General features: G+C 45.8%; 1 protein-coding gene across 1 annotated transcript in view; it reads left to right on the top strand.

Moving 5' to 3' along the window:
• FBXL16 (F-box and leucine rich repeat protein 16) overlaps positions 1-13,646 on the top strand; it is a 103,701-nt gene that overhangs the window by 72,113 nt on the left and 17,942 nt on the right. The window contains exons 3-5 of the mRNA XM_082262307.1: positions 3,688-4,196; positions 8,504-8,588; positions 10,128-10,191. Coding sequence (XP_082118433.1) covers positions 3,688-4,196; positions 8,504-8,588; positions 10,128-10,191 — 658 coding nt within the window. The remainder of the gene's footprint in view (positions 1-3,687; positions 4,197-8,503; positions 8,589-10,127; positions 10,192-13,646) is intronic.

Raw genomic sequence — 13,646 nt, 5'->3', positions numbered from 1 at the left:
CCAAAACCAACTAAAGTTTTTGGCCTTCGATAAACCTTTAAGGTTTTTAGTATACCATTAATGTAATAAATAGAACAAAAAAGAACGAAACGTAAGAAAGAATTAATAGTAAAGATTTTTATCGTAGAGTTTAGGTGAGCTGATCTTAAGATTCTGGCCAGAACCTTTTAGGGTTAGGGTTGGCTGAAGGGGCGATCTAATGGCTTTGTTTTTTGTTAAAAATTAGGTTATTATTAGAGTCCATTCACATTAGCGCGACTTGTCAGGCGACTTATCAGCCTGACAAGTCACGGTATGTCACGGTCCATTGATTAGCACAGGACCCGTTCTAATAGGAGTGACACAAGTCGCTCCGACTTAGAAAAAGGGTCCTGTACTACTTTGGGGTGACCTCGGAGCGACTTGCTTAGACTTCCATTATGTGAAGTCTATGCAAGTCGCGCCGAAGTCGCGGTGCACGCGACTTCACAGGTCGCCCCCCAAAGTCGTGTCGCGCTAGTCTGAATGGGCTCTTAGGGTTATCTTTAGGATTACCATTAGAGTTAAGCTTGCCATACACTAGTAGAATTTTGTTACAAATTTTACATCTTAAGAACCTTTGTTCAAATGGGGTCAAATGGCAGTTTATTTTCGACTGCAGTGATGAGAAAATTTGAAGGAGCAGAATTTAAATTTTTTTTGAATAAATTCATTTTTAACAGTGTATGTGGTTTTGTCTGGGAAAGTCCATTCGTTCCGAAATCAAATGTTAAAAGCAAACGAAATTTCAAATTACTTTGGTCCATCAAATTTCATCAAATTTTCATATGAATTTTCATTGCAGGTTTGTACAAAGGTTTGTTTGAAATTCTACCAGTTTATGGCCAGCTTTAGACTTTCTTTATCAGTCAATATCTAACACCATGCTCCCAGTTAACATGGAAATTTATATTGAAACAAAAACAGGCTCAAGATAATTGAAATGAGCTTCCTTAACTCCCAGGAGCATTTGAAACCCCTTTATTTTGACTTATCCTCCATTGTTTTCAATGCTCTTCAACCAATGGGAAACACTGAATTTTATTGAGAATTTCACCAAAGCAAAAACTTTAAATTTTACTCATCCCTACTGGATAAAAGTTGATTAACCATTAACCACTGCTGCATGACTATTTATGTCGGCAGTCAGCCCCTCACAGGCAAAGTGACGTAGATCTACTTCGCTAGCCTGTGAGGGTCTAGGGAGCGAGTGCGCGCCCCCGGAGGCGCGCTCCCGCGTTCTCACGGACCCCCCCCCCCCCCGTGCGTGTGACCGGCGGACCCGATGTCCGCCGGTCACTCGGCGATCGTCGGTGCAGAGGGAGAAAGGCAGGCGGCTTGTGTAAACAAAGCCGCCTGTCATTCTCCCCTGTGTAGAAACAATGATCATACGGTTCTACTATGTAGGACCGTTGATCACTGTTCCTACAGCTCAAGCCACTGCCAATCACAGTTAGAATCACGCCCCTAGGGACACACACAGCCCCTCCCTCTCAAAAAAGTTAACCCCTTCACTGCCAGTGTAATTTTACAGTAACAGTGCATATGTATAGCACTGATTACTGTAGAAATGTCACTGGTAACCCCAAAAGTGTCAAAAATGTCAGTCAAGGGTCCGATTTGTCCACCGCAATTTCGCAGTACCGCCAAAAAAATCGCAGATCGCCGCCATCACGCGTTTAAAAAAAAACAACAAAAATGACAAAAATCTTTCCCTTTGTTAGTAAACGCGATAACTTTTGCGCAAACCAATCAAAGTACGCTTTTTGCGATTTTTTTTACCAAACATATGTAGCATAAAACAAATTGGCCGAAAATGTTAAAAAATTTAGATTTTTACATTTTTTTGGGGGGAATTTCATATAAAAAAATGTGAAAAATATTGTTATTTTTGCAAAATTAACGCTATTTTTTTGTTTATAGCGCATGATCAAAAAATTGCACAGGTGATCAAATACCACCAAAAGAAAGCTCTGTTTGTGGGAAAAAAAGGACGTCAAATTTGTTTAGGTACAGCGTCGCACGACCGCGCAATTGTCCATTAAAGTCACGCAGTGCCGAATCGCAAAATACCTCCTGGTCAGGAAGGGGCTTAAGTGGTTAAATTCCCTTCAAATGACCATGTGCATGGCCACCATTAGGGCTGTGCAGACAATAATTTCTCATGACCGTTTCCTCTTAATGGCTCCTCTATGTGATTTGATTGGTTGACCTGGGACCCACCCAACTTAGAATTATTATATCGTTGGTTAGAAGATTGCATTGAAATGTATTGCTGGGTTTGCCCAAGAACCTGAGATGTTTTGTAGGGAGGAAGGGAATTTTCTTCCAGCATCAAGCTTCTTGGAAACCAACCAACTCTTGAGCTCATAGTTCACAGAAGTTAGTGAAATGGCCCATCACCACCACTGAGGGGTAATTACTTAGGCTGCATTTTATGTCCAGGCACCCTCTACCTCTTTTATCATAGTGAAATAGAAGTTGTAGCTAGTGATCCTCTTAAGGTCCCTTTCACACTTGTGCGACTTGTCATGCGATCTGGGACTGTAAAATCGCATGACAAGTCGTTCTCCGTCATTTCCAATGAGCCCCATTCATATCTGTGCGAATTGAAGCCGCACCGACTTCAAAGTAGTCCCTGCACTACTTTTGGCATGATTTTGATGCGTTTTGAGTAAAAGACATTATAAGCCCAGTCAAACTCGCATAAAAATCGCTGCAAAAAGTTGCGTCGAAATCGCGTGACTTTGAAGTCGCACAAGTGTGAAAGGGGCCTTAGAGTGGACCTGTTATTAACACAGTTCTCATGAGCACAACTCAGGATGGCCAAATCACAGTATTGAACAATAAGCTGCTGATCAAGGGGAGTCCGCCATCAATTTGCTTCAACTAACCTCTAACACATTTGGGTGCCAGCTCAGCTCACATAGCTTCTCTACAAAAATCCAGACAGCTGCTCTAATAAGACATTCAACTGTATTAAATAATAGAATCACCTGGATACAGCACATAGACACTGTGGGAGCCAGGAAAAAGGGTCAACACATTTTGCATTATCTCAGCACTTATGATGAAACGCGTTGACCGTTTTTTCCTGGCTACCACAGTGTTCATGTGCTGTATTCAGGTGATCCTTCTCTACATAATGCTGGCAGGGGACTTTTCTGCTCAGGCTGTGTCTGCTTTCTAAAGAAAGCCAGTAGTAGGACTTTGAACACCTTCTCAAGCTTAATGCTGGCAGGGGACAAGCTTTTCTACTCCGACTATGGCTGTTTTCTGAAGAAAACCAATTATAATACTTTAAACACCTCCTCAAGCTTTGCGTTGGCAGTGGACCAGCTTTCTACTCCGACTATGGCTGTTTTCTAAAGAAAACCAATTATAATACTTGACACACCTCCTCAAGCTTTGCGTTGGCAGTGGACCAGCTTTTCTACTCAGGCTGTGGCTGTTTTCTAAAGAGAACCAAATATAAGACATTGAGCTCCTCCTCAAGCTTCACAGTAGCAGGGGACAGGCTTTTATACTCAGGCTGTGGTTGCTTTCTAAAGAAAACAAACTGTAAAACTTTGCATACCTTTTGGTTTGAAGAATATAGAATGGATATAAACGAATTAAACTGAAAGCCCAGCAAGTCTTTAACTCTGAACTGTCTTTGTTTCTCACCAGGTGATGCTGGAGCAGATGCAGGGCGTCGTAAGATTAGAGCTTTCGGGATGTAACGATTTCACGGAAGCTGGCTTGTGGTCCAGCCTACACGGACGCATCACCTCCCTGAGTGTTAGTGACTGCATCAACGTGGCGGACGATGCGGTGGCGGCCATCTCTCAGCTCCTCCCCAATCTGGGCGAGCTCAACCTCCAGGCTTACCACGTAACGGACACCGCCTTGGCTTACTTTACTGCCAAACAGGGCCGAGCCACGCACACGCTGCGCCTTCACTCCTGCTGGGAGATCACCAACCACGGCGTGGTCAACGTGGTCCACAGCCTGCCCAACCTCACCGTCCTCAGCCTCTCCGGCTGCTCCAAAGTGACCGACGATGGGGTGGAGCTGGTGGCTGAGAACCTGAGAAGGCTCCGAGGACTGGACCTGTCGTGGTGCCCCAGGCTGACGGACACGGCACTGGAGTACATCGCCTGCGACCTGCACAAACTGGAGGAACTGGTCCTCGACAGGTAGGTGGGGAAGGTCACAGGGTGGCCATGAAAGTCACTTATCACAACGATATTCTAAATCTGATGGAAGGCAGAACTGAGCTCCATTCTTTGTACCTTAATGTAGATGTAAGCCCAAATAAGCAAATCTAGCAAATAAGTCACTTTAACCGCTTGCCGACCGCCGCACGACTATTTACTGCGGCGGTCAGCCCCTCACAGAGAGAGCGACGTAGTACTACGTCGCTAGCCTGTAAGGGTCTAGGGAGCAAGCGCGCGCTCCCGCGCGGTCACTGATCCCCCCGCGCGTGTGACTGGCGGACCCGATGTCCTCCGGTCACTCGGCGATCGTCGGTGCAGAGGGAGAAAGGCAGGCGGCTGATGTAAACAAGCCGCCTGTCATTCTCCCCTGTGTAGAAATAGTGATCATACGGTTCTGCTATGTAGGACCGTTGATCACTGTTCCTACACCTCAAGCCACAGCCAATCACAGTTAGAATCACGCCCCTAGGGACACACATAACCCCTCCCTCTCAAAAAAAGTTAACCCCTTCACTGCCAGTGTAATTTTACAGTAACAGTGCATATGTATAGCACTGATTACTGTAGTAATGTCACTGGTAACCCCAAAAATGTCAGTCAAGGGTCCGATCTGTCCACCGCAATGTCGCAGTACCGCAAAAAAAATTGCAGATCGCCGCCATTACGCGTTAAAAAAAAAAACAACAAAAATGACAAAAATCTTTCCCGTAGTTAGTAAACGCGATAACTTTTGCGCAAACCAATCAAAATACGCTTTTTGCAATTTTTTTTTTACCAAACATATGTAGCATAAAACAAATTGGCCGAAAATGTTGAAAAATGTTGATTTTTACATTTTTTGGGATTGAATTTCATATAAAAAAATGTGAAAAATATTGTTATTTTTGCAAAATTTACGCTCTTTTTTTGTTTATAGCGCATGATCAAAAAATCGCACAGGTGATCAAATACCACCAAAAGAAAGCTCTGTTTGTGGGAAAAAAAGGACGTCAAATTAGTTTAGGTACAGCATCGCACGACCGCGCAATTGTCCGTTAAAGTCACGCAGTGCCGAATTGCAAAAAAAACCCTGGTCGGAATGGGGGTAAAATCTTCCGGGGCTTAAGTGGTTAAAGTGTAAGCTCACCTTTTCAGAAAAGGTGAACTAACACCGTACACCCCACCCCCCCCTGGTCCCCACTGTACTTACCTCGTGGGTGATGAGCGGTCAGTGTCCAGACACACAGCCGGTGTAGCAGTCCGGGTATTTCAAATCTCTGCTCTTCTCTCTGAAGCACTCCTGGGATGGATCAAAATTACTCTGATTGATCACCATTGGCACAGAGGATGACTCTGAAGTCGCCCCCGCCGGGAGCAGACCATGAATATTGCTAGTGCATATAATAGCTAGTAATATTCGCGTGTAAAATCGGACAGGCTGGTTGCACCCAAGTTGATTGATCGATCAACTTAGGTATATTTAGCCTGCTCATACATGATTAGAATCTCAGCCGATTTGATCCGTTTATGGCTGGCCTTATTCCACTGGCCAGGACATTCATTTATTCTGACCATTGGAATAAATGAACGTTCAAGTGCAAAACACACCTAGGCACATATAACCACTTCAGCCCCGGAAGGTTTACCCCCCTTCATGACCAGGACATTTTTTGCGATTCGGCGCTGTCTTACTTAAACTGACAATTGCGCGGTCGTGCGACGCTGTACCCAAATAAAATCGATGTCCTTTTTTTCCCATGAATAGAGCTTTTTTTGGTGGTATTTGCTCTATAAACAAAAGAAGACCGACAAGTGTGTAAAAAAAACAATATTTTTGACTTTCTGCTATAAAAAATATCCAATAAAAAAATGTAAAAAATCTAATTTCTTCATCAATTTAGGCCAATATGTATTCTGCTTCATATTTTTGGTAAAAAAAAAATCCCAATGAGCGTATATTGATTGGCTTGTGAAAAAGTTATAGTTTCTACAAACTATGGGATATATTTATGGAATTTTTTAAATTTTTTTACTAGTAATGACAGTGATCAGCGATTTTTAGCGGGACTGCGACATTGCGGCAGAAAAATCTGATGCTAAGTGACACTTTTTGGGGATCAGTGACAATAATACAGTGTTCAGTGCTAAAAATATGCACTATCACTGTATTAATGACACTGGCAAGGAAGGGGTTTACATCAGGGACGATCAAAGGGTTTGTGTGTCCTAGGGAGTGCTTACTAACTGTGTGGGAAGTGGTTGTACTGTGAGAAGACAGAGTGTTCCTGCTTAGGATCTCTGTCTTCCCTTGTCACAGAAAGGGGATCTGCCTTGATTACTGCCGGTCTGCCTCTCTCGGGAACAATTGGCAGATCCTTGCAGATATCAGGTTCACCAGACCCACTGATTGGCTCCTGCTGTGTCCAATCAGACCTGTAGTAGCAAAATCACTTACCTGTACGTGATTTTGTGCAGGAGAGATGCCGCCCTGCAGTATATATATGTAGGGCGTTCAGCAGGTGGTTAAGCTGTTAGACGCATTTAGGCGCATCAGTATTTATTTTCTGCTCAAACGCTCCTCTCCTGACCGAGCTGGGGGTGCGTTTTTTTTTCCGGCCTCTAAGGCTCAGTTCACACTGGTGTGACGCGGGAAACCCTGGGAATCCAGTTCCCGCATCGCGCCTGAATCGCTGGCAGTTCACAATGTTCTCTGCGGGTGTAAATACAAAGTTAATGACACCCCCAGATCGAATCGCAGTTTGCAAACTGTGATTTTGGATAAAATCGGATCGCATGGTTGCGATACCGGTGAGGACAAAAAAAAAAAAAAAAAAAAGAGTCCTGCACAAGTTTGGTCCGAATGTGGTGCAAATTCAGCCATAGAGTTTGTATAGCTGAATTTGCATCGCCCAGATGCTGTGCAAATCACATGCAATGTCTGGCATCGCACTAGTGGGACATGGCCCTAAATGCTGATTCACAAAAGCATTGGTGTTTACAAGAGCGTGGCCATGTACAGCCATTCACCTGTGTGGCAGGCTGTACATGGCATGTGTGGCAGGCTGTACATGGCATGTGTGGCAGGCTGTACATGGCATGTGTGGCAGGCGGTACATGGCATGTGTGGCAGGCTGTACATGGCATGTGTGGCAGGCTGTACATGGCATGTGTGGCAGGCGGTACATGGCATGTGTGGCAGGCGGTACATGGCATGTGTGGCAGGCTGTACATGGCATGTGTGGCAGGCTGTACATGGCATATGTGGCAGGCTGTACATGGCATGTGTGGCAGGCGGTACATGGCATGTGTGGCTCCCCAGTCATGCTAGGCATATAATGGGTATGCTGGGCATATGCTATCCCTTTACCATCCTGGTATGTATGAACCCTTAAAGTCCAATAGGAAGAGGGTGACCCATGTACTATGGTGTACAGACCTGGGAAGGAAAATGTTAAGAAAGTTAAAGAAAGCCTATAATGAAAGAAATACTTAGCTCCCATTTACATTGAGTGCGGCTTTTAAATTGCACAATTTCAAAGCCGCATCTTAGTGCGAGTTTGAAGACATCTGTGCAGTTTTATGCACAGCTGTCTATTGAAGTCGCACCCGAAATCACCAAAAGTAGTGCATGTACTACTGTTTCAAAATAATGTGGCACTGCAAAGTCAGCATCGCATCAATTTGAAGACTGCCATTGCCGGCAACAGGATGCAACTTGTCATGCGATTTGACCTGTCAAATTGCATGACAGATCACTTCAATGTAAACAGAGGCTTAGATTAACATTGCTGACCTTCTTTCTGAAAATGCCAACTATCTGACTCTCTCTAGCCTCACTATTCTGTGAGTCAGTAACCCAGAACAATACCGATTAGAAAACCCGAGTGAGCGCAAACCTCCTGATCTACGTACGTGTCCCCTGCCAGCCACTCTGAGCATACTGGACCAAGCGGATGAACATAGCGGTCAGGCCGCTAGCATTTTCAGCAAGTTTGGTCAACAGTGGAAGCAACATCCATAACTCTTGTAAAGTGCAGGTGTTGGGAGAAAAACACAGGGACTGCTCTTGCCAGCCTTTTTCTGAAAATGCTAGTTGCCTGACTCCGTCTGGTTTCATACAGTTCTGCACCACTGAACTGGAACACGGTGGCAGATGATGGAAATCAGAGAGAACCCACAACTACTTACCTTTATCTTTGAGACTCACAAAGTATCACCAGCAATTGCTTTGGCAGGAAAGTCATTTCCAGCATTGGAACACATGGCATGTCCAAGACAATTACTCTTCTGTGTTTCCCTCTCCGCAGGTGTGTCCGGATTACAGATACAGGACTGAGCTACCTGTCTACCATGACATCACTCCGCAGCCTGTACCTCCGCTGGTGCTGCCAGGTGAGGAGATGGCCACAAAAGGACAGCACTTCCACCACCCTATGCAGGAAGGCTGCTGTATGTATGAGAGATGGATGGAGGGATGGAGAGATTGGATGGATGGATAGATGGATGGATGGATGGATGGATGGATGGATGGATGGATGGATGGATGGATGGAGAGATCAAATGGGTGTAGAGAGAGAGATGGGAGGGATGGAGAGATTGGATAGAGGGAGGGAGAGATTGGCTGGATGGATGGATGGATAGAAAGGTGGGGGGATTGGGTGGATAGAGGGATGGATTACATTGATAGATGGAAAGAGGGAGAGATTGGATGGATGGATGGATGGATGGATGGATGAATAGATGGAAAGAGGGGATTGGATGGATAGAGGGAGGGATTATATGGATGGATGGGAGGAGGGAGAGATTGGATGGATAGATGGATGGATGGAAGGGGGGGATTGGTTGGATAGAGGGAGGGATTACATTGATGGATGGAGTGAGGGAGAGATCAGATGAATGAATGGAGAGAGTACATTTATGGATGTAAGGAGGGAGGGAGGGAGAGGATGGGTAAATGGAAAGGGGGGATATTGGATGGATAAAGGTGGGGATTAAATGCATGGATAGTTAGAGAGATTGGATCAATGGATAAATGAAAAAAAGTGGGGGTGGATAGAGGGAGGGATTAATTGGATGGGTGGAGGGGGGGAGAGATAGATTGGATGGGTGCATGGATGGATGAGTGGAGAGATTGGATGGAGGGAGAAAAAGAATAAATGGATGAATGGATGGAGAGAGAGAGATGGAGAGATTGGATGGATGGAGAGATTGGATGGATAGAGGAATGGAGAGATTGGATTGAGGAGAGAGGGAGAGATTGGACAGATGGATGGGTGGGTGGAGAGAGGGAGAGATTGGATGGATGGATGGATGGATGGATGGATGGAGGAAAGCAGCAAGGGAGAAAGAGGGTTAATGGATGGAAAGAGGGGGTGAGGAAAGGAGAAAGAGATGTAATGGATGGATGAATGAATAGAGAGAGGGAGAAAATGAATGGATGAAGGAAAGCAGCGAGGGAGGGAGAGATTGGATGGAGAGAGAGAGATTGGATGCATGGATGGATGGAAGGAAGGAGAGAGTGGATGAATGGAAAAGGGGGAGAGTTTGGATGGATGGATTGAAAGAGGGGGTGGTGGAAGAAGACAGAGATTGGATTGATGGATGCATGGATTGATGAATGGGTGGAGGGAGGGAGAGATTGGAAAAATGGAGATTGGATGGATGGAGAAAAGCAGCGAGGGAGGGAAAGATTGGATGAATGGGCCAATTGGAGAGAGAGGCTGGATGGAGGGAGGGTGAGAGAGACTGGATAGATGGATGGATGGATAGACAGAGGGAGGGATGGATGGATAGACAGAGGGAGGGATGGATGGATAGACAGAGGGAGGGATGGATGGATAGACAGAGGGAGGGATGGATAGATTTGGACATTCGTAAAAAGCAAATGAAAGTACATACGGTAAATGAGCCCATGTTTTGCTTTATCCTCAGGTGCAGGATTTTGGTTTGAAGCATTTACTGTGTATGAAAAGTTTACGACTCTTATCTTTGGCTGGTGAGTAGAATCCAATGTTGTGTTTAAAGCAAATCTTTAGGTATCGGTACATGCCAACTCCCCTCGCCCATATCTGTTGGTCTGTATTAGGTCATGTAAAGTAAACTACAGTGAATAAGTTCTTGGCAGGAGTGAAAAAATGCTGTAAATAAAGAATGCTTTCAGAAATTGTGTTAATAGTTTTTTTTTTTTTTTTTTTATCAATTAAAAAAATGGAAAGTAATATAGCAGAAGAGAAGTCCAAATCAAATCAATATTTGGTTTGACCACCCTTTGGCTTCAAACAGCATCACTTCTTTTAGGAACTCTGCAGGTAGGTTGTTCCAATGTTCCAAACATCTTGGAGAACCAACCCCAGATTTTCTGTGGATGTCGTCTTCCTCACATCTTTCTGTCTCTTCATGTACAGTAATCCTAGACAGACCCCATGATATTGGGATCAGGGCTCTGTGGAGGCCAAACCATCACTTCCAGGACCCCTTGTTCTTCTTTACACTGACAATAGTTCTTAAAGCGGAGTTCCGGGCACAGATGTCATTTTTTAATAAACATACCCCCGGGACAGTCAGTGCTAGTACATTCCACAATGGCTAGCCTCTGATCTGTCCCGGTTCGCACTTACCTTTTAGAAGAAATACTTACTTATAAAATTTCTTCCACAGCGTTTCCATCTCTGTTGTGGGCAGCTGAAGCCGGCGCGGTCCTCTTCTGCGTCTTCTTCCGCGTCTTCTTGTCCCAGAATGCGCCGCACCGGCCCCTCTCGTCACTTCCGGTGCGGCGCCGCATTCCTCCACAGCTTCTGGGCATGCCTAGAAACTGTTTAGCAGGGGAATGCGGCGTAGCCCGGAAATGACGAGCGGGGCCGGTGCCGTCGCATTGATTCCTGGGAGCGATGACGTTCAGCTCCCAGGAATCACAGCGAGGCAGGAAGTGACGGGGTGAGCCGCGGCTCCGAGGGAGGAAGTACTCTGAGGTGAGTATCTTCGATCTTCAATTACAAGGTAAGTAAACAAAAAAAAAAAAAAAATAACTACCCAATTCCTTTTCAGGTGAGGCATACCTAGCGGAGGGACACAAAAAAAAAATCTTGTTTTTGTGCCCGGAACTCCGCTTTAATGACATTGGCTGTGTGTTTAGGGTGGTGCTGCTGCAGAATACATTTGGGGCCAAAAACATGCCTCCCAGATCGTATGGCATGATGGATAAATATCTGCCTGTACTTCTCAGCCTTTGGGGACACCACTGATCCTGACTAAATTGCCAACTTCATTTGCAGAAATGGAGCTCCAAACTTGCCAGGAACCTCCACCATGCTTCACAGTTGCCTGCAGACACTCATTATTGTACAGCTTTCTGTCCTTCACCAACAAACTGCCTCCTGCTACAGCCAAATATTTCACATTTTTACTCATCAGTCCAGAGCAACTGCTGCCATTTTTCTGCACCCCAGTTTCTCTGTTTTCCTGCATAGTTGAGTTGCTTAGCCTTGTTTCCATGTCAGAGGTATGGTGGCTTTTTGGAATAAATTCTTCCATGAAGACCACTTCTGGCCAGAAGATGGGTGTACCTGGGTTCCACTGGTTTTTGCCAGTTCTGTGCTGATGGCACTGGTGGACATCTTCTGATGACAAAGGGAAATAAGTGTCTTTCTGATGTGTCTTTCATCTGCTGCATTAAGTTTCCTTGGCTGACCACTGTGTCTACAGTCCTCAACATTGCCGTTGATGTGCTTGAAAAGAGTTTGAACAGCAAATCTGCTGTTATAAATTGAGCTGCAGTTCAGTGAGTAAAATAAGCAGCTGATCCCCAAGCAAAACATGACTTAGTACTTGGTGGAGAAACCCTTGTTGGGAAGCACAGGATTCTTGGCTGTCACTTGGCAACTCGAAGTTTAAGCTCCCTTTATAAAGTTTCTATAGGGATAAGGTCTGGAGACTGGCTAGGCTACTTCATGACCTTAATGTATTTCTTCTTGAGCCACTCCTTTGTTGCCTTGGCGGTTAGGGTGACCACATCTCCAAACTGCCATTCCGGGACCCCCCCCCCAAAAAATGATGTTTTTTGATACCTTCATTTGCCAATTTTTCAGCAGTGTGTGTGTGTGGGGGGGGGGGGGGGTGCCAAATGTCACATTACACAGCCCAATCAGAAAAAATAGAATGGCTGAAGCACAGCGCTGAGCGCACGCTGTGTGCTTAGCATGAGGATTTTCCATTGGATTTGTACATTGCCGTACTTTCCGGGGTGCAAACCCTAAACATCATGGGGGGCTTTTACCACCTGACCTCCTCACTACATCATAACCTCAGGAGCCCCCCATCTAATGTTCCCCACATGAAGAGGACTTGCAGCAAGGTAAATAATGTAAGGGACACAGACCTGCCAGTACCACAGTATCTGCCTGCCCAGCCATAAACAAATCTCAGGCCATTGAAGTAAAAATTTTATTAATATTGGCTTCTGCTAGGCAAATCGTTTTATTCATTTCTTTCACATATACTTTTTCTGTGCTTTCAAAAATGTGGTAGCATTGATCTGCACTGCAATGTTGCTGTGATGGCAACGATTTCTAGCAATCTCGCCCAGGACTGGTGTCAGTCTGTCAGAGTTTTATTGAGAATTGGGTCTGGTCAGTGTGTGGCACTGGCAGCAACTGCAGACATCCATTAAAAATTTTAACTTACATTTTTTTGTCATCCTCTGATAACCCGGCGGCGGCCGGCCGTTGGAGTTACAGGAGCAGGCTGAGTTGAGCTGAGGCGGCGCCGCACAGTAGATGATCCCGGGCCGGCTCCGGCTGACGTCACCATCCACCTCTGCTCACTGCTCTCCTATTGGTTGGCTCGAATTGCAGCCCGCCCATTCGCCCAACATGGTACACACAGCCCTGCCCAGCATGCATGAGTCATCCTCCCTCATCCAGCCGCGGCGGACTGTCTGTGTCGGACATGATACAGACAGACAGTCCAGACTGAGACTCACGGTCGGCGGACATTCCGGGACACTGCATTGTCCCGTAATGAGGGTGACCGGGACCCGGGACAGACTCCCCAAAAACTGGACTGTCCTGGGCGATCCGGGACACGTGGTCACCCTATTGGCGGTGTGTTTTGGGTCATAAACATGCTGAAAGACCCATCCATAACCCATCTTCAGTGTTCTGGCTGAGGGAAGTTGGTTCTCATCCAAGATTTTGCAATACATGACCCCATCCATTGGACCCTTAACCACTTTACCGCTGCTCACTGTGCCTCTACTGCGGCAAAGTGGCTCGATAACGTCTGGCGACGTAGACCACTGTACTCCTACTGTATTCAGTCACAGCGGGAGTCGGGCCAGGGGAGGAGCGGCGGTGATCACTGCCGTTCTTCCCCGATCGTCGGGGAATCGAGTGTGGAGATCCGCCCGCTTGTGTAAACAAAGCGGGCGGATCTCCTAAGTGACAGGCAGGGTCA

This window comes from Pelophylax lessonae (assembly GCF_965119305.1).
Source record: "Pelophylax lessonae genome assembly, chromosome: 6".
In the NCBI taxonomy this organism is placed as follows: domain Eukaryota; kingdom Metazoa; phylum Chordata; class Amphibia; order Anura; family Ranidae; genus Pelophylax; species Pelophylax lessonae.
Note: the sequence above shows the minus strand (reverse complement) of the source record. Positions and strands in the feature narration are given on the sequence as shown.